At 46.2% G+C, this 21,864-nt stretch overlaps 1 protein-coding gene across 1 annotated transcript in view; it reads left to right on the plus strand.

Moving 5' to 3' along the window:
* Positions 1-1,479: 1,479 nt before the first annotated feature.
* LOC142256192 (free fatty acid receptor 2-like) overlaps positions 1,480-21,864 on the plus strand; it is a 42,283-nt gene continuing 21,898 nt past the window's right edge. The window contains exon 1 of the mRNA XM_075327750.1: positions 1,480-1,630. Within this exon, the coding sequence (XP_075183865.1) occupies positions 1,485-1,630 (146 nt within the window). The 5' untranslated portion in view covers positions 1,480-1,484. The remainder of the gene's footprint in view (positions 1,631-21,864) is intronic.

Below are 21,864 nucleotides of genomic sequence, written 5' to 3' on the forward strand. Positions count from 1 at the left end.
GAGAAGTGGCCACTGAGCTTAGAGTGTCACCAGTAGGTTGTACAGAGATACAGAGAGACTGGAAGAGTCACAGAAAAGGCAGAGAAATGGACACTGAGCTTAGAGTTTCACCAGCAGGTTGTACAGAGATACAAAGAGACTTTGGCCACATCCCACTGGAGACTGCTTCATTGTGAATAATTCCCTTCAGAACCAGATGATGAATGCCACACAACTCCAGGCGCATTTAAGGAAGGTAAGAGGCACCAAGTGTCACGTCAGATCATTGGAAACCATTTACATCAGCATGGTCTATGTGCTAGACGGCCTGCAAGGTACCTCACCGCACCATGAAGGACCAGGCGTCATCTATGTACCTGACCACACCACCAGACACAGGCGTCATCTACGCTAGACAAGGGACCAGTGGCCTCAGTGGTGTACACTGATGAATTGATTGACGCTGAGCAGAAATGATAGCCACCAGTTACGTTTGAGACACCAAGGAGATCCTTTAGTCGTGTGTACAGAACGGCCCTACACTATGTGACTGGTGCAGTGACAGCCCTTACTACTGGAATAACATCATTAATCCCATAATTGTGCCTCTGCAGGAACAACACTGGCCTAATTTCATCTTCACGGATGATAATGCTCTGGCTCATCGCAATCACATCATTAGGGAGCGGAGGCTAGAGACCGGGGGACCTCAAATGGAGCGGCTGCTGGAGACCGGGGGACCTCAAATGGAGCGGCTGCTGGATACCGGGGGACCTCAAATGGAGCGGCTGCTGGAGACCGGGGGACCTCAAATGAAGCGGCTGCACTTTCTCCAGACCTGAATCCCATAGAAAACCTATGGGATCAGCTGAGTTGTAATGTAGAGGTCATCAATGACCTGAGAGCCGCCCTTCAAGAAGAGTGGGATGCCGACTTCCGCAGACAATAACTCCACTTGTGACCAGCAGGTGGCGTCGTTGTCAGCTGGGATTGATACTCAAGGCCACATGACAAGTTATCGAGATTTAGGGGGGTGTACACACCACTGTTGTTGGCTTTTGTTGCAATAAATTGTATAAAATAGGAAAATCCCCATTACTTAATCGCCCGACTGTCATGATAAAATATCAATACAATCGTGAATGTTTTACGTGTTTCATAAATTTCACCGGAAAGTCAAATATCCGTAACTTTTTATGAGTCGTGTATGAGTCAGTCTAGTATATTATTCATGAACCAGGAAGTGCAGGATGAACAGTGCAGTGACTGCTGCCCATATGTGCAAACCAGGCTATGCTCCCAAAGTCCTCAATGGTAAATCTGCGCCGGTATAAAACAGGAGGAAGTAGTAGAGGAGGATAAGAGTTGGAGTTCGGTGGCATTGGAGGACTCCGCAGTCATTTGTGAACCCATAATCCATTTTGCAAAGGGTTAATAATGTTCTGCGACGTTCTCTCATCCTCAAGAGGCCCTGCCCTCCCCCCCATCTGCACAGTGCCGAAGTGATGATGATGATGATGATGATGATGAGGGCAGTACTCTCTCAGCAGCACACCACTCGCAGCACTGTTACATCTGTATCCACCAGCGGAGCCTCATCATCAGCTGCGCAGACCCAGCAGAAAGCACCGCCGACCACACAGCTCCGCAAGTAAGTGCCCTTTATACTGATGTAGCAGAGCTGGATCTGCCCAATGTAGCAGATATAGCAGAGCTGAGTTTTCCAGGTGTTGCAGAGCTGAATGCGTCAGATGTAGCAGAGCTGAATGTGTCAGATGTAGCAGAGCTGAATTCGTCAGATGTAGCAGAGCTGAATGTGTCAGATGTAGCAGAGCTGAGTTTTCCAGATCTTCCAGAGCTGAATGTGTCAGATGTAGCAGAGCTGAGTTTTCCAGATCTTCCAGAACTGAATGTGTCAGATGTAGCAGAACTGAATGTGTCAGATGTAGCAGAGCTGAATGTGTCAGATGTAGCAGAGCTGAGTTTTCCAGATCTTCCAGAACTGAATGTGTCAGATGTAGCAGAGCTGAATGTGTCAGATGTAGCAGAGCTGAATGTGTCAGATGTAGCAGAGCTGAGTTTTCCAGATCTTCCAGAGCTGAATGTGTCAGATGTAGCAGAGCTGAATGCGTCAGATGTAGCAGAGCTGAATGTGTCAGATGTAGCAGAGCTGAATGTGTCAGATGTAGCAGAGCTGAATGTGTCAGATGTAGCAGAGCTGAGTTTTCCAGATCTTCCAGAGCTGAATGTGTCAGATGTAACAGAGCTGAATGCGTCAGATGTAGCAGAGCTGAATGTGTCAGATGTAGCAGAGCTGAATGTGTCAGATGTAGCAGAGCTGAATGTGTCAGATGTAGCAGAGCTGAATGTGTCAGATGTAGCAGAGCTGAATGTGTCAGATGTAGCAGAGCTGAATGTGTCAGATGTAGCAGAGCTGAATGTGTCAGATGTAGCAGAGCTGAATGCGTCAGATGTAGCAGAGCTGAATGTGTCAGATGTAGCAGAGCTGAATGTGTCAGATGTAGCAGAGCTGAATGTGTCAGATGTAGCAGAGCTGAATGTGTCAGATGAGTTTTCCAGATCTTTCAGAGCTGAATGTGTCAGATGTAGCAGTTCCTTTTGCACTCCCCTTGGTGATATGCTATAGTGTTATTGTGGTTTTACATAGGACTGTACATACACTGCTTTGAAAAAGTATTCATACCCCGTGATCTTTTCTGCATTTTGTCACATTATACTCACAAACTTAAATGTATTTTATCGGGATTTCATGTGATACCGACACAAAGTAGCAAATGTTTGTGAAGTGTAAACAAAATGATACATTGTTTTATAAATATTTTACAAATATAAATCTGAAGATTGTGAGGTGCATTTGTATTGAGCCCCCGGAGTCAGTACTTTGTAGGACCACCTTTTTCTGTCTTGCATTAGTATTCACTTTGTAAGACCAACTTTCAATGTCTTGCATTAGTATTCAGCCCCCGGAGTCAGCACTTTGTAGGACCACCTTTCTCTGTCTTGCATTTGTATTCAGCCCCCAGAGTCAGCACTTTGTAAGACCACCTTTCTTTGTCTTGCATTAGTATTCAGCCCCCGGAGTCAGCACTTTGTAGGACCACCTTTGTCTTGCATTAATATTCAGCCCCCTGGAGTCAGCACTTTGTAGGAGCACCTTTCTCTGTCTAGCACTTGTATTCAGGCCCCCTGAGTCAGTACTTTATATGACCTCCTTTCCCTGTCTTGCATTTATATTCAGCCCCCTGAGTCAATACTTTGTAAGACCACCTTTCTCTGTCTTGCATTAGTATTCACCCCCCAGAGTCAGTCCCACCTTTGTCTTACATTAATGTTCAACCCTCGGAGTCAGCACTTTGTAGGACCACCTTTCTCTGTCTTGCATTTGTATTCAGCCCCCTGAGTCAGCACTTTGTAGGACCACCTTTCTCTGTCTTGCATTTGTATTCAGCCCCCTGAGTCAGCATTTTGTAAGACCACCTTTCTCTGGCTTGCATTAGTATTCAGCCTCTGGAGTCAGTACTTTGCAGGACCATCTTTCACTCTCTTGCATAAGTATTCAGCCCTGGAGTCTGCACTTTGTAGGACCACCTTTCTCTGTCTTGCATTTGTATTCAGCCCCCAGAGTCAGCATTTTGTAGGACCACCTTTCTCTGTGTTTTGGGGTCTCTCCAGCTTTGCATATCTGGAGGTGACATTTTCCTCTTCTTTGCTCTCCTCAGTGAAATTGGATGGCGATGTCTGTGATCGGTGATTTTCTCGTCTTGTCACAGATTCCCGGTGGAGTTGGGTCTGGACTGTGACTCGGCCGCTCACACACAGGAATATGCTCTGATCTGAACCCTCCACTGTAGCTCTGAAGGATCTTGAGGGTCGTTGTCCTGCTGGAAGGTGATCCTATGCCCCAGTCTAAGTCTTTTGCAGCCTCTAACAGGTTTCCCCCCCCCCCCCCGGATTGCCCTGTATTTAGCTCCATCCATCTTCCATCACCTCAGACCAGCTTTCCTGCCCCTGCTGGAGAAAAGCCTCCCCACAGCAGTATGCTGCCACCACCATGTGTGACTGTGGGGATGGTGTTTTCAGGATCATGTACAGCATTAATTTTCCAGCACACACAGCTTTTTACACTTGTCCCAGTTCTCCTTTGGACTTCTCGGACCAGAGCCCCTTCCTCCACTGCTCGCTGTGCCCTCTATGTGTCTTTCTTATTGCCACTCTTCCATAAAGGCCAGATATGTGGAGTCTACGACTAATAGACGTCTTGTTGACAGATTCTTCCACCTGAGCTGTGATCTCAGCAGTTCCTCCAGAGTGACCAGTTCCTCCAGAGTGACCAGTTCCTCCAGAGTGACCATAAGCCTCTTGGCCGCTTCTCCTTCTTGGGATGTCAGTTTTGGTAGACCACCATATCTTGGTAGGTTTGCAGTTGTGCCGTACTCATTTAATTTTGGATGAATGATCGGTGTTCTGTGAGATGTTTAGAGTTTGGGCTATTTTTTTATAACCTAACCCTGCTTTACTCTTCTCCTCTTTCCTGCTGACCTGTCTGGTGTGTTCCTTGGTTTTCATGATGCTGTTTTATCCTTGACCTGTCTGGTGTGTTCCTTGGTTTTCATGGTGCTGTTTTATCCTTGACCTGTCTGGTGTGTTCCTTGGTTTTCATGTTGCTGTTTGATCCCTAATATTCTCACACAAACCTCTGAGGTCTTCACAGGACAGCTGTAGATATATTGAAAATAAATTACACCCAGGGGGACTCAATTTAATAATTATATGACTTCTAGAGGTGATTAGTCACTCAGGATATTATTTAGGGGCTGAATACAAATGGTCATCACTATTTTCAGATTTATAATAGTAAAACCATGTATCATTTCCTTTACCCTTCATAAATACTTGTACTTAGTGTTGATATCACATAAAATCCCAATAATAAACTGTGAGGATTATGATGAGGAATATCCTGAGAAATATTATGAGGATTATGACAGTCAAAGGTCAGTCGGCTATTACTGTTCATTTGCACATTCCCTACTCTGCAGCCCCAATAAATCATCCTGTTCTGCCTCAAGGACCAAATGGCCAGGTGACATAATCAAATTAAGATTACAAAAGAAACTCCAGCTAGAGAAGTCCCCTGCTGAGCAAAGTGTCCAGCTCAGGATCTAGGCTGGGAACTACAAGTTTACAACCAGGTCTAGGCTCTGGTAGACTGGAAGGTGCCAATGTAAGTGTCAAAATATTGAGGAGCGTGTTGCTCCTACAAATAAGGCAGACATATTTCCAGATTCCGGACAGCAAGATGCATGTCACACACATTTCCCCTAAATTGTGAGATGTGCGTAGCAGTCGATAATTAATAACTGGCCATAGGAAGACCGTAGCACCCCGGGTTTCCTATCTATGGATAGATAAAATCCTGATGGGAAATATAACCGTCATATCTTCCATGCGGTATGCTCAGGGGCTGAGATATGGGGAAAACTGAAAATCCATATCTCCCTATAAGCTAAAAGGCACACCCATGTCCAGTCCAGGAAAGTGCCTGGATTCATAACATCAGTGCGGACATCTTATGGGTGTTCTTCTCTGAAAGGTCACATGCAATAAACACGTGTAAGGAGTCCCAGGAACTTGTGGCTCCACAGCGCCCCCCTGTGCAAGCCACCATTCATATTCACAAGGAGTAAGGTAACTGATCCATCTGTGTATCTGTTTGTAACTATAACTTATCTGTAACTGTACTTCTGACATATATTCTGTAATCCCATCTTGTATATAGTGCATTATCTAGTGTGCCCTTAAGGCGATTAAATAGATAATTTAATCTTGAGCTGTTTCTTTTATCTCGATTCCCGAATCCCATGTCCATGAGCTCGGCTTAGTATTACACGCTACCTGTGATGGTTTCTGGCCCGATATAGTCCTGTTAACAGATTAGGCCTATATTTAACGAGGAACTGGTTGCAGTCTACCGCACTGTACCGGACTGGTAGAATTCTGTTCCACTGGGGCTAGTGGAAAATTCCTGTTGGCCTGTCAGGGTTGTAGGAAAGCTGGGTGTCGTACCGGATGTTGCATAGCCTACTCTGTTCCCCTTCCCGTGCCTCTCTGTTCCCTTAGGGACAGGAAGTGTCAGTGTTGCATTGTGCCAAACAGACATTACGTACCCCTTGGGGGTAACATTGGAACGTCACATGTTGGCGAAAGTGAGGTCATCTCGTGTGCCTCCGACGTATTAGAGGCGGGGTTGCAAGGTGCGGTTTCGTCACAGATCGACAGGTCCACAACCGAGCGGAGGGACATCCGAGTGATCCCCTTCCCGTCCCAGTTCACGACATACAGTATATCGTGAAAAAATTTGGAAAAGTTCACGGGGTATGAATACTTTTTCAATGCACTGTATGTTCATAGTAGACACAAAAAATATAGAGTTTTAAGAAAATTAGTTAAAAAAAATGTCAGCTGAACGTCATCTCTACATCCATCTATGAGTGTATGTGGAGCTGAGTTTGTCATTTGTCTCAAATTATCATAACATCTCAATGTGCCATCTGCATCTTTACATAGGACTGGCGATAAACATTAAAACATTGTTGTCATACGCAGAGATAATTGATACATTTCTGCTTGAGCTATAATATATGTATATATTGTGTTTTTATGTAGCAGAGATGGGTTTGTTATGGAACACATGGCTCCGTTAGAGTACATTTGGTTTTGCACAGGACTGCAGGAAAGCAAGGACATTATTAAAGTGCCAAAAAATATGTAGTTAGATCACTAACTTGGCTGCCACGATGTGATTGTAGGATAGTGAGGGACAGGGTCTCCTAAGCTGTCCTTGACACTAGAGGACCTAGGCTATCTCTCACCTCAAGGTTACTCCTGATGCTGGAGATGCCCGAGTCCTGTGCCTGGCTATGCTCCTGACCAGAACTACTCTGATACCTCCCTCTCACCAGGGAAGGACAGGGCAGGACAGACAGGGGAAAACCAAAACTCTATCACACTGCAAACACACAGGAATAGACAAAGTGAGACTAAGGAGAAAAGCAAGAGCAGGAAGGTGGCAACAAAAAGGCAACAAGGGTTAATTCCACAACCACTCACAGCAACGAGTATAACAACCACCAGATAGTCTGGATCACAACACCTCATCAGACCAGTATAGAGAAGCTATAGCTGGCATACGTGGAAGTATCTAGACAGCATATATAGGGAGCAAATGTGATAGGCTCACGCACAACATGTGATAAAAGGAGACTAACAAGCAGACTAGTAGAGATTAACTCTTGATAGCCTGCCTATGAATTACCACTCTGTAGGTCGACGCCCGAGTCTGCCTGCGTAGATCACAGACACCAGACGGAGTGTCAGAATCAATGGCTTGAACAGATCCCGATGCCGCCATGACAGTCGGTGAAGTTTGTAAAAACAAAATCTACGTGCGGCAACTACAGCTATAGGATTTGAGTGATACATTGTAGCAGAACTTTTTGTCTTTATTGAAATAAAACAGTAAATATCTGAGCTGCAATACCAGACACGGCCACTATGCATAGGATGGCGCTATATCTGGACCTTTTTGCTGATCTTTAGTGATTCCAGGGGTTACTTCCCGCTAATATGATACTGACGGCACATACGGTATTCTAGTCTGGAAATCCCCCCATTGGAAACAAAGTAATGCTGGAGTTGGGTGGAGTGACCCTTTAAGTTCACATTGGCAGGAGCTTTTCATGACGACGTGGAGCTGGCCGGGTGTGATAACAGGCAGGACGTTTATCCACACAGATGGCAGCAGCGATGCCAAGGGGAAGATTTACACAGCGCCATTAATTGCTTCTCACCGAGAAGTTTGTGTGCAAATGGTCCGTGCCAAAAACAGGTCAGGTCACCGGAAGCATCGAGCCGCCGCCGGCCAAATGAGTGAGCGGAGCGCGGACCGAGCCAGAAGAAGACAGCAGCGTTTATAAATCAGACAGCTCCGCGATCAGTGCCGCTCGCCTCAATGTCACCAGCTTATAGCAACTACTGGGGGTGCAAGATAATGACACTGACACTGGGGGTACAGGATAATGACACTGGGGGTACAGGATAATGACACTGGGGGTACAGGATAATAACACTGGGGGTACAGGATAATGACACTGACACTGGGGGTACATGATAATGACACTGGGGGTACAGGATAATGACACTGGGGGTACAGGATAATGACACCAACACTGGGGGTACAGGATAATGACACTGACACTGGGGGTACAGGATAATGACACTGGGGGTACAGGATAATGACACTGACACTGGGGGTACATGATAATGACACTGGGGGTACAGGATAATGACACTGGGGGTACAGGATAATGACACCGACACTGGGGGTACAGGATAATGACACTGACACTGGGGGTACAGGATAATGACACTGACACTGGGGGTACAGGATAATGACACTGACACTGGGGGTACAGGATAATGACACTGACACTGGGGGTACAGGATAATGACACTGACACTGGGGTACAGGATAATGACACTGGGGGTACAGGATAATGACACTGGGGGTACAGGATAATGACACTGACACTGGGGGTACAGGATAATGACACTGGGGGTACAGGATAATGACACTGACACTGGGGTTACAGGATAATGACACTGGGGGTACAGGATAATGACACTGACACTGGGGGTACAGGATAATGACACTGACACTGGGGGTACAGGATAATGACACCGACACTGGGGGTACAGGATAATGACACTGACACTGGGGTACAGGATAATGACACTGGGGGTACAGGATAATGACACTGACACTGGGGGTACAGGATAATGACACTGACACTGGGGGTACAGGATAATGACACTGACACTGGGGTACAGGATAATGACACTGGGGGTACAGGATAATGACACTGACACTGGGGTTACAGGATAATGACACTGGGGGTACAGGATAATGACACTGACACTGGGGGTACAGGATAATGACACTGACACTGGGGGTACAGGATAATGACACTGACACTGGGGGTACAGGATAATGACACTGACACTGGGGGCACAGGATAATGACACTGACACTGGGGGTACAGGATAATGACACTGAGGGTACAGGATAATGACACTGACACTGGGGGTACAGGATAATGACACTGACACTGGGGTACAGGATAATGACACTGACACTGGGGGTATAGGATAATGACACTGACGCTGGAGGTACAGGATAATGACACTGACACTGGGGGTACAGGATAATGACACTGACGGTACAGGATAATGACACTGACACTGGGGGTACAGGATAATGACACTGACACAGGGGGTACAGGATAATGACACTGACACTGGGGGTACAGGATAATAACACTGACACTGGGGGTACAGGATAATGACACTGGGGGTACAGGATAATGACACTGACGGTACAGGATAATGACACTGACACTGGGGGTGCAGGATAATGACACTGACACTGGGGGTACAGGATAATGACACTGACACTGGGGGTACAGGATAATGACACTGACACTGGGGGTACAGGATAATGACACTGACACTGGGGGTGCAGGATAATGACACTGACACTGGGGGTACAGGATAATGACACCGACACTGGGGGTACAGGATAATGACACTGACACTGGGGGTACAGGATAATGACACTGACACTGGGGTTACAGGATAATGACACTGGGGGTACAGGATAATGACACTGACACAGGGGGTGCAGGATAATGACACTGACACTGGGGGTACAGGATAATGACACTGACACTGGGGGTACAGGATAATGACACTGACACTGGGGGTACAGGATAATGACACTGACACTGGGGGTGCAGGATAATGACACTGACACTGGGGGTACAGGATAATGACACCGACACTGGGGGTACAGGATAATGACACTGACACTGGGGGTACAGGATAATGACACTGACACTGGGGTTACAGGATAATGACACTGGGGGTACAGGATAATGACACTGACACAGGGGTACAGGATAATGACACTGACACTGGGGGTACAAGATAATGACACTGACACTGGGGGTACAGGATAATGACACTGACACTGGGGGTACAGGATAATGACACCGACACTGGGGGTACAGGATAATGACACCGACACTGGGGGTACAGGATAATGACACTGACACTGGGGGTACAGGATAATGACACTGACACTGGGGGTACAGGATAATGACACTGACACTGGGGGTACAGGATAATGACACTGACACTGGGGGTACAGGATAATGACACCGACACTGGGGGTACAGGATAATGACACTGACACTGGGGGTACAGGATAATGACACTGGGGGTACAGGATAATGACACTGACACTGGGGGTACAGGATAATGACACTGGGGGTACAGGATAATGACACTGGGGTTACAGGATAATGACACTGGGGGTACAGGATAATGACACTGACACAGGGGTACAGGATAATGACACTGACACTGGGGGTACAGGATAATGACACTGGGGGTACAGGATAATGACACTGACACTGGGGGTACAGGATAATGACCCTGACACTGGGGGTACAGGATAATGACCCTGACACTGGGGGTACAGGATAATGACACTGACACTGGGGGTACAGGATAATGACACTGGGGGTACAGGATAATGACACTGACACTGGGGGTACAGGATAATGACACTGGGGGTACAGGATAATGACACTGACACAGGGGTACAGGATAATGACACTGACACTGGGGGTACAGGATAATGACACTGGGGGTACAGGATAATGACACTGACACTGGGGGTACAGGATAATGACCCTGACACTGGGGGTACAGGATAATGACACTGGGGGTACAGGATAATGACGCTGACACTGGGGGTACAGGATAATGACCCTGACACTGGGGGTACAGGATAATGACACTGACACTGGGGGTACAGGATAATGACACTGGGGGTACAGGATAATGACACTGACACTGGGGGTACAGGATAATGACCCTGACACTGGGGGTACACGATAATGACCCTGACACTGGGGGTACAGGATAATGACACTGATACTGGGGGTACAGGATAATGACCCTGACACTGGGGGTACAGGATAATGACCCTGACACTGGGGGTGCAGGATAATGACCCTGACACTGGGGGTGCAGGATAATGACATTGATACTGGGGGTACAGGATAATGACACTGACACTGGGGGTACAGGATAATGACGCTGACACTGGAGGTACAGGATAATGACACTGGGGGGTACAGGATAATGACACTGGGGGGTACAGGATAATGACACTGGGGGTACAGGATAATGACACTGACACTGGGGGTACAGGATAATGACACTGGGGGTACAGGATAATGACACTGGGGGTACAGGATAATGACACTGGGGGTACAGGATAATGACACTGACACTGGGGGTACAGGATAATGACGCTGACACTGGGGTACAGGATAATGACACTGGGGGGTACAGGATAATGACACTGGGGGGTACAGGATAATGACACTGGGGGTACAGGATAATGACACTGGGGGTACAGGATAATGACGCTGACACTGGGGGTACAGGATAATGACACTGACACTGGGGGTACAGGATAATGACACTGACACTGGGGGTACAGGATAATGACACTGACACTGGGGGTACAGGATAATGACACTGGGGGTACAGGATAATGACACTGGGGGTACAGGATAATGACACTGACACTGGGAGTACAGGATAATGACACTGACACTGGGGGTACAGGATAATGACACTGGGGGTACAGGATAATGACACTGGGGGTACAGGATAATGACACTGGGGGTTCAGGATAATGACACTGGAGGTACAGGATAATGACACTGACACTGGGAGTACAGGATAATGACACTGACACTGGGGGTACAGGATAATGACACTGGGGGTACAGGATAATGACACTGGGGGTACAGGATAATGACACTGGGGGTACAGGATAATGACACTGACACTGGGAGTACAGGATAATGACACTGACACTGGGGGTACAGGATAATGACACTGACACTGGGGGTACAGGATAATGACACTGGGGTACAGGATAATGACACTGACACTGGGGGTACAGGATAATGACACTGGGGGTACAGGATAATGACACTGACACTGGGGGTACAGGATAATGACACTGACACTGGGGGTACAGGATAATGACACTGACACTGGGGGTACAGGATAATGACACTGACACTGGGGCTACAGGATAATGACACTGACACTGGGGGTACAGGATAATGACACTGACACTGGGGGTACAGGATAATGACACTGACACTGGGGGTACAGGATAATGACACTGGGGGTACAGGATAATGACACTGGGAGTACAGGATAATGACACTGACACTGGGGGTACAGGATAATGACACTGGGGGTACAGGATAATGACACTGACACTGGGGGTACAGGATAATGACACTGGGGGTACAGGATAATGACACTGACACTGGGGCTACAGGATAATGACACTGACACTGGGGGTACAGGATAATGACACTGACACTGGGGGTACAGGATAATGACACTGGGGGTACAGGATAATGACACTGACACTGGGGGTACAGGATAATGACACTGGGGGTACAGGATAATGACACTGACACTGGGAGTACAGGATAATGACACTGACACTGGGGGTACAGGATAATGACACTGGGGGTACAGGATAATGACACTGGGGGTACAGGATAATGACGCTGACACTGGGGGTACAGGATAATGACACTGGGGGTACAGGATAATGACACTGACACTGGGGGTACAGGATAATGACACTGACACTGGGGGTACAGGATAATGACACTGGGGGTACAGGATAATGACACTGACACTGGAGGTACAGGATAATGACACTGACACTGGGGGTACAGGATAATGACACTGGGGGTACAGGATAATGACACTGACACTGGGGCTACAGGATAATGACACTGACACTGGGGGTACAGGATAATGACACTGGGGGTACAGGATAATGACACTGACACTGGGGGTACAGGATAATGACACTGACACTGGGGGTACAGGATAATGACACTGACACTGGGGGTACAGGATAATGACACTGACACTGGGGGTACAGGATAATTACACTGACACTGGGGGTACAGGATAATGACACTGACACTGGGGGTACAGGATAATGACACTGACACTGGGGCTACAGGATAATGACGCAGACACTGGGGGTACAGGATAATGATACTGACACTGGGGGTACAGGATAATGACACTGGGGCTACAGGATAATGACACCGACACTGGGGGTACAGGATAATGACACTGGGGGTACAGGATAATGACACTGACACTGGAGGTACAGGATAATGACACTCGGGGTACAGGATAATGACACTGACACTGGGGGTACAGGATAATGACACTGGGGGTACAGGATAATGACACTGACACTGGGGGTACAAGATAATGAGACTGACACTGGGGGTACAGGATAATGACACTGACACTGGGGGTACAGGATAATGACACTGACACTGGGGGTACAGGATAATGACACTTACACTGGGGGTACAGGATAATGACACTGACACTGGGGGTACAGGATAATGACACTGACACTGGGGGTACAGGATAATGACACTTACACTGGGGGTACAGGATAATGACACTGACACTGGGGGTACAGGATAATGACACTGACACTGGGGGTACAGGATAATGACACTGGAGGTACAGGATAATGACACTGACACTGGGGGTACAGGATAATGACACAGACACTGGGGGTACAGGATAATGACACTGACACTGGGGGTACAGGATAATGACACAGACACTGGGGGTACAGGATAATGACACTGACACTGGGGGTACAGGATAATGACACTGACACTGGGGGTACAGGATAATGACACTGGGGGTACAGGATAATGGCACTGGGGGTACAGGATAATGACACAGACACTGGGGGTACAGGATAATGACGCAGACACTGGGGGTACAGGATAATGACACTGGAGGTACAGGATAATGACACTGGAGGTACAGGATAATGACACTGACACTGGGGGTACAGGATAATGACACTGACACTGGGGGTACAGGATAATGACTCTGGGGTACAGGATAATGACGCTGACACTGGGGGTACAGGATAATGACACTGACACTGGGGGTACAGGATAATGACTCTGGGGTACAGGATAATGACGCTGACACTGGGGGTACAGGATAATGACACTGACACTGGGGGTACAGGATAATGACACTGACACTGGGGGTACAGGATAATGACACTTACACTGGGGGTACAGGATAATGACACTGACACTGGGGGTACAGGATAATGAGACTGACACTGGGGGTACAGGATAATGACACTGACACTGGGGGTACAGGATAATGACACTGACACTGGGGGTACAGGATAATGACACTGGGGGTACAGGATAATGACACTGACACTGGGGGTACAGGATAATGACACTGACACTGGGGGTACAGGATAATGACACTGGGGGTACAGGATAATGACACTGACACTGGGGGTACAGGATAATGACACTGACACTGGGGGTACAGGATAATGACACTGGGGGTACAGGATAATGACACTGACACTGGGGGTACAGGATAATGACACAGACACTGGGGGTACAGGATAATGACACTGACACTGGGGGTACAGGATAATGACACTGACACTGGGGGTACAGGATAATGACACTGACACTGGGGGTACAGGATAATGGCACTGGGGGTACAGGATAATGACACAGACACTGGGGGTACAGGATAATGACGCAGACACTGGGGGTACAGGATAATGACACTGACACTGGAGGTACAGGTAATGACACTGACACTGGGGGTACAGGATAATGACACTGGGGCTACAGGATAATGACACTGACACTGGGGGTACAGGATAATGACACTCGGGGTACAGGATAATGACACTCGGGGTACAGGATAATGACACTGGAGGTACAGGATAATGACACTGACACTGGGGGTACAGGATAATGACACTGGGGCTACAGGATAATGACACTGACACTGGGGGTACAGGATAATGACACTCGGGGTACAGGATAATGACACTCGGGGTACAGGATAATGACACTGACACTGGGGGTACAGGATAATGACACTGACACTGGGGGTACAAGATAATGAGACTGACACTGGGGGTACAGGATAATGACACTAACACTGGGGGTACAGGATAATGATACTGACACTGGGGTACAGGATAATGACACTGGGGGTACAGGATAATGACACTGGGGGTACAGGATAATGACACTGACACTGGGGGTACAGGATAATGACACTGACACTGGGGGTACAGGATAATGATACTGACACTGGGGTACAGGATAATGACACTGGGGGTACAGGATAATGACACTTACACTGGGGGTACAGGATAATGACACTGACACTGGGGGTACAGGATAATGACACTGACACTGGGGGTACAGGATAATGACGCTGACACTGGGGGTACAGGTAATGATGCTGACACAGGGGGTACAGGATAATGACACTGGGGGTACAGGATAATGACACTGACACTGGGGGTACAGGATAATGAGACTGACACTGGGGGTACAGGATAATGACACTGACACTGGGGGTACAGGATAATGACACTGACACTGGGGGTACAGGATAATGACACTGGGGGTACAGGATAATGACACAGACACTGGGGGTACAGGATAATGACACTGACACTGGGGGTACAGGATAATGACACTGACACTGGGGGTACAGGATAATGACACTGACACTGGGGGTACAGGATAATGACACTGGGGGTACAGGATAATGACACAGACACTGGGGGTACAGGATAATGACACTGACACTGGGGGTACAGGATAATGACACAGACACTGGGGGTACAGGATAATGACACTGACACTGGGGGTACAGGATAATGACACTGACACTGGGGGTACAGGATAATGACACTGACACTGGGGGTACAGGATAATTACACTGACACTGGGGATACAGGATAATGACACTGACACTGGGGGTACAGGATAATGAGACTGACACTGGGGGTACAGGATAATGACACTGACACTGGGGGTACAGGATAATGACGCTGACACTGGGGATACAGGATAATGACGCTGACACTGGGGGTACAGGATAATGACACTGACACTGGGGGTACAGGATAATGACACTGATACTGGGGGTACAGAATAATGACACTGACACTGGGGTACAGGATAATGACACTGGGGGTAGAGGATAATGACACTGGGGGTACAGGATAATGACACTGGGGGTACAGGATAATGACGCTGACACTGGGGGTACAAGATAATGACACTGGGGTATAGGATAATGACACTGACACTGGGGGTACAAGATAATGACGCTGGGGGTACAGGATAATGACACTGGGGGTACAGGATAATGATGCTGGGGGTACAGGATAATGACACTGACACTGGGGGTACAGGATAATGATGCTGGGGGTACAGGATAATGACACTGACACAGGGGGTACAGGGTATATTTGGGGTTGGGGGCCTCCTCGTGTGTCTCTGCAGCACTTTACTTGATTCGCTCATCAGTTAATCATATCTATTTTTGTTTGTTTTCCTGTTTCCATGGAGATAGAATCTTCGCTCAGCTTCGGAACCTTCCGCTTTTCTTGGACAGTTTAGTTGTATCCTCTATGAATGTAAATGTGCAATTACTCGGAGATTTTCTTTTTCTTTTTCCCGCGTAACAATTCATCGTAGGATGAGGCGCGGGGCGCAGTGTGAGGTCCCCCTAATGTCACAGCTCATTCTTCCTTTCTGGTGTAGGGGCAAAAACAAATAAAAAAATAAATAAAATAAAAAATAATAAAAAATAATAATAATAAAATAATAAAAAAAAAATAAAAAACCTAAAGCTCCGCACAAATAGGAGCTTACATGAGTTTTATTATCTGTGAGTTTGGGCAAAAGTGTAATCCCCCAAATGCTCCGGATTTGGTGAAATGCATCATTTTTTGGGGGGGTTTCCTCATTTCTCTTCCATTTAGGCAGATTTGCTGTTTTGGCCATAGGACAGAATATTTGCTTTTTTCTGAAACTCACGCTCGAGTTACTATATGCTTCCAGCTGCAGTTATAAAAATTCCATACAGTGAGCTCCCCCTAGTGGCGGTGGAGGCCGGAAGAATTCTATCATTTAGTTCTATGAATCTGGGAAAGCCGCCAGAGGATGAGTTGTGTAGCTGCAGACAATCCTCTAACCTTCATAAAGATACTGTGTATAGACCACAGAGGGTTGGATTTAGGTACAGTAAGAGCAGCAGTATCCGACGCTGTATATGGGGCAATGATGACTTCTTGTATATGTATATATTCTTGTATATGGGGCAATGATGACACTTCATATGGAGCTCTGTTAAATGATGCACTTGATGTCTTCATAAATGTGAGAAAAATTGAGCTCTTCTCCAGAAGAACTGATACAAAATGATACACAAGCCTAAAGCTATGACAGTTTTCCCAGACAATGCATTTAAGTCTTGTGTGTTCCTTGCACTTTGAGTTCAGCTCTGCAGTATAATACAGGATCAGTAATGTAATGTATGTACACAGTGACTGCACCAGCAGAATAGTGAGTGCAGCTCTGGAGTATAATACAGGAGGTAACTCAGGATCAGTAATGTAATGTATGTACACAGTGACTGCACCAGCAGAATAGTGAGTGCAGCTCTGGGGTATAATACAGGAGGTAACTCAGGATCAGTAATGTAATGTATGTACACAGTGACTGCACCAGCAGAATAGTGAGTGCAGCTCTGGAGTATAATACAGGAGGTAACTCAGGATCAGTAATGTAATGTATGTACACAGTGACTGCACCAGCAGAATAGTGAGTGCAGCTCTGGAGTATAATACAGGAGGTAACTCAGGATCAGTAATATATGTACACAGTGACTGCACCAGCAGAATAGTGAGTGCAGCTCTGGAGTATAATACAGGAGGTAACTCAGGATCAGTAATGTATGTACACAGTGACTGCACCAGCAGAATAGTGAGCGCAGCTCTGGAGTATAATACAGGAGGTAACTCAGGATCAGTAATGTAATGTATGTACACAGTGACTGCACCAGCAGAATAGTGAGCGCAGCTCTGGAGTATAATACAGCAGATAACTCAGGATCAGTAATGTAATGTATGTATACAGTGACTGCACCAGCAGAATAGTGAGTGCAGCTCTGGAGTATAATATAGGAGGTAACTCAGGATCAGTAATGTATGTACACAGTGACTGCACCAGCAGAATAGTGAGTGCAGCTCTGGAGTATAATATAGGAGGTAACTCAGGATCAGTAATGTATGTACACAGTGACTGCACCAGCAGAATAGTGAGTGCAGCTCTGGAGTATAATACAGGATGTAACAACTGTTCTACCGTCTCCTACAAAACCATTACTCATTCTTTATAATGCATAATGATGAACATATTATGCTTCTTCTAATAATAATGATATGTATGATTACGGTAATAATGGTCGTTAGGTGCCTGCGATCATCACTTGTTTCTCATAACCTGTCCTGTGACTCGTCGCTGCAGGGCGAGATCCGCACATGGACGGCCGCTCGTCAGTGATCGGATTATCACGATTGTTTCCTGGCAGTGATGTGATTTATTAGGGTAAAGTGCAATTATCAGCGGCTCCTTCCATTGCTTTCCTTTAAGGATCACTTTGCGTTAGATCACAATGATCAGATTGTCTCCTCAATGTCGCTGATATTATCATGTCCTAAGTCATATGTAGAAAAGATGGAATAACTCTTCCACCTTTTATGCTGAAGGTTGTAGAAAAGTGTCAGTTCATAAGGAAACAATGTATACTACTTTATTATTATTATTTGTAAACAATGTATACTACGTTGCTATTTGCATATTTTTTTTCTTTTGTTTTAAATCATCCCTAAAAAAGCCCTTTGCACACTGTCTTGATCTGTCTGATATTCCTTGCACTCCATGATCTCGTCTTGAGGGTCATCACCGTCTTCTTACATCGTCCTATTGACGGATTACTATAATACAGTAGGGCCTATCCCTGTCACTAATCACCCGGGTCACAGCCAATCAATGCGGATTGTTGCTACAGTAATGATACTTATTGACAGTAATCCTAACAAAGGAGCCTGCTAATGAGCAAGCGCCATAAATCAAGTGACCTCATAGACATCTTCATCTGTTTTATGTCATTTATTAAACCCAAGTGTTCACATTCAGTTAATCCCATAACCAGAGATGGCGTCTTCACTCATATAGGTGACTAGCTGTACTACTCGGCTTCGCCCGGGTTAATAACTGCTGTTAACAAAATAGAATGTATTAACAAAAATGTATTCTGCACACAATATCCACAAAACAAATAGATAGAAATGTAATTATAATGTCTGTCTCCCCCTCTGTATATATCTCTCTGTCTCTCTCTCTATCTCTTTGTCTGTCTGTCTCTTTCCCTGTTTGTCTCTGATTGTCTCTGTCTCCTTCTCCGTCTGTCTCAATCTCTTTCCCTGTCTGTCTATCTATCTATTTCCCTGTCTGTCTATCTATGTCTGTCTCTTTCCCTGTCTGTCTCTTTCCATCTCTTTCCCTGTCTGTCTTTTTCCCTCTTTCTCTTTCCCTGTGTCTGTCTCTTTGTCTGTCTCTTTACCTGTCTTTGTTTGTCTCTTACCCTGTCTGTCTCTTTCCCTCTCTTTCCCTGTCTGTCTCTTTTCCTCTTTCTCTTTCCCTGTGTCTGTCTCTTTGTCTGTCTCTTTACCTGTCTTTGTCTCTTACCCTGTCTTTCTCTTTCCCTCCCTTTCCCTGTCTGTCTGTTTCCCTGTGTCTGTCTCTTTGTCTGTGTCTGTCTCTTTACCTGTCTGTGTCTGTCTCTTAACCTGTTTCTCTCTTTCCCTGTCTGTCTCGTTCCCTGTCAGTCTGTCTCTTTGTCTTTGTCTGCCTCTTTCCCTGTCTGTGTCTGTCTCTTTCCCTGGCTGCATTGTGACACGCCAACATTCCATATAAGGGCGTGGCTGCGCATTCTTCTGAAGTTCTGGCTGCACTGTGGCTCCCAGCTCCATTCACTTTAATGGAGGTAGGTTTTTTGGTGAATAACTGTAAAGCGCGGGGTTAAAATTTCCCCTCAAAACATAGCCTATGACGCTCTCGGGGTCCACACACACACACACACACACACACACACACATACATACATACACACATTCAGCTTTATATATTAGATTTAAAGGGCCACTCTAGACTCAGTCTTCCCAGGATCGTTCTGTGCACCAGCAACCCTGTAATCGAAAGGTTATATAACCATATATACAGTGGGTTATATTGCCGTACGTTTCTGACCAGATGTCGGTAACAACCCATCCAATTTACACAGGCCAAGAAATCAAACCATCAATGTCCATAAAATATGTGTAATAATGAGAACTGACACAGTGAAAAAGTATTGTATGCTTAGTGAAATGTATTTCATACTTTAATGTCTTGAGACAGCTCACTAGTTTTACCCATCATGAGATGTTTCTTGTGTGGCACATTGGTAATGAGACACCTTTTTATAGGCCATCAGCTGATATTATTTTTTTTCACTAAGTAGCACCATTGCTTTCTAATAATGACTTTTTCCACCCAATGTGTTCAATACTTTTTCCCTGTTTGATTTCTCATTATTACATATAATTTCATTTATGAACATCGGTGGTTTGATTTCTTTGCCTGTGTGGATTGGATGGGTTGTTACCGACATCTAGTGAGAAATTTATGTCAATAGCATCTTTAAAAATGTCGTGTCCAATACTTATTTCACCCACTGTAAAATAAGTGAGTGGTACAGGAATAAGAGCCTCGAAGAGGGACCCTAATATTAATGGAGGGGGAGAGCATTTAACACGCTAGGGAAGATTGGGCACAGGGTCTCCCTTTAAATTTATCAGAAGTGGGAAATCATTAAAGGCATCCATATAGAGACGTAACATACTACTCTCATTTTTGATGGGAGTGCTCCTTTAAGGAGATGACAGTGGGGCCTTATCCTGAGGTGCTCCCTGTGTAGTTAATTCTATTAAAAAAAAACCTCCTCCTTTACAATATATCATATAGTGCCCAAGGAATACAACCTTTAGTGCTAAAATAATGCAACCATACAGTGCCCACATTACCGTATAAAGCTCCCGCAGCCGTATCCTGTATCTGGATCCCTATAGATTGTGCAGATAAGTGATTCATATCTCGCGCAGTCACAGATGACATAATGCGCAGAGTCGGACTCGTCACTGGTTAATTATTGGCGCTAATTGACGCACGGGATAACCCGTTCTCTATTATTGTAGTGTTTACTATGGCCGCTGTGTGTCCGCTGCACCGGCTGTCTATGAGCCATTATTGACCGCACGAAGCCGGTGACTTCACCTCCCGCGTCCAGTCCTGTCCACTTTTCACATACAATAATGGAGCAAAACTCGTTCCACTAATAGGCAGCCTGTGACAACACCTTCTGTCACCAATTACCACCAGGCTCTGAGCCGAGGTCGGCCATTAACCACTTCCTGCCCAACGACTAGTAGCATGGCCAAGATTCATGAGTCCACTGCCGGCCCCGAGCATAGAGAGAAAGATAGAGGGATAGATAGAAGGATAGATAGATAGATAGAGGGATAGATAGAGGGATAGATAGATATAGATAGATAGAGGGATAGATAGAGGGATAGATAGATAGATAGATAGATAGATAGAGGGATAGAGGGATAGATAGAGGGATAGATAGATAGATAGAGGGATAGATAGAGGGATAGATAGAGGGATAGATAGATAGATGGATAGA

Source organism: Anomaloglossus baeobatrachus, chromosome 11, assembly GCF_048569485.1.
Source record: "Anomaloglossus baeobatrachus isolate aAnoBae1 chromosome 11, aAnoBae1.hap1, whole genome shotgun sequence".
Lineage (NCBI taxonomy): Eukaryota > Metazoa > Chordata > Amphibia > Anura > Aromobatidae > Anomaloglossus > Anomaloglossus baeobatrachus.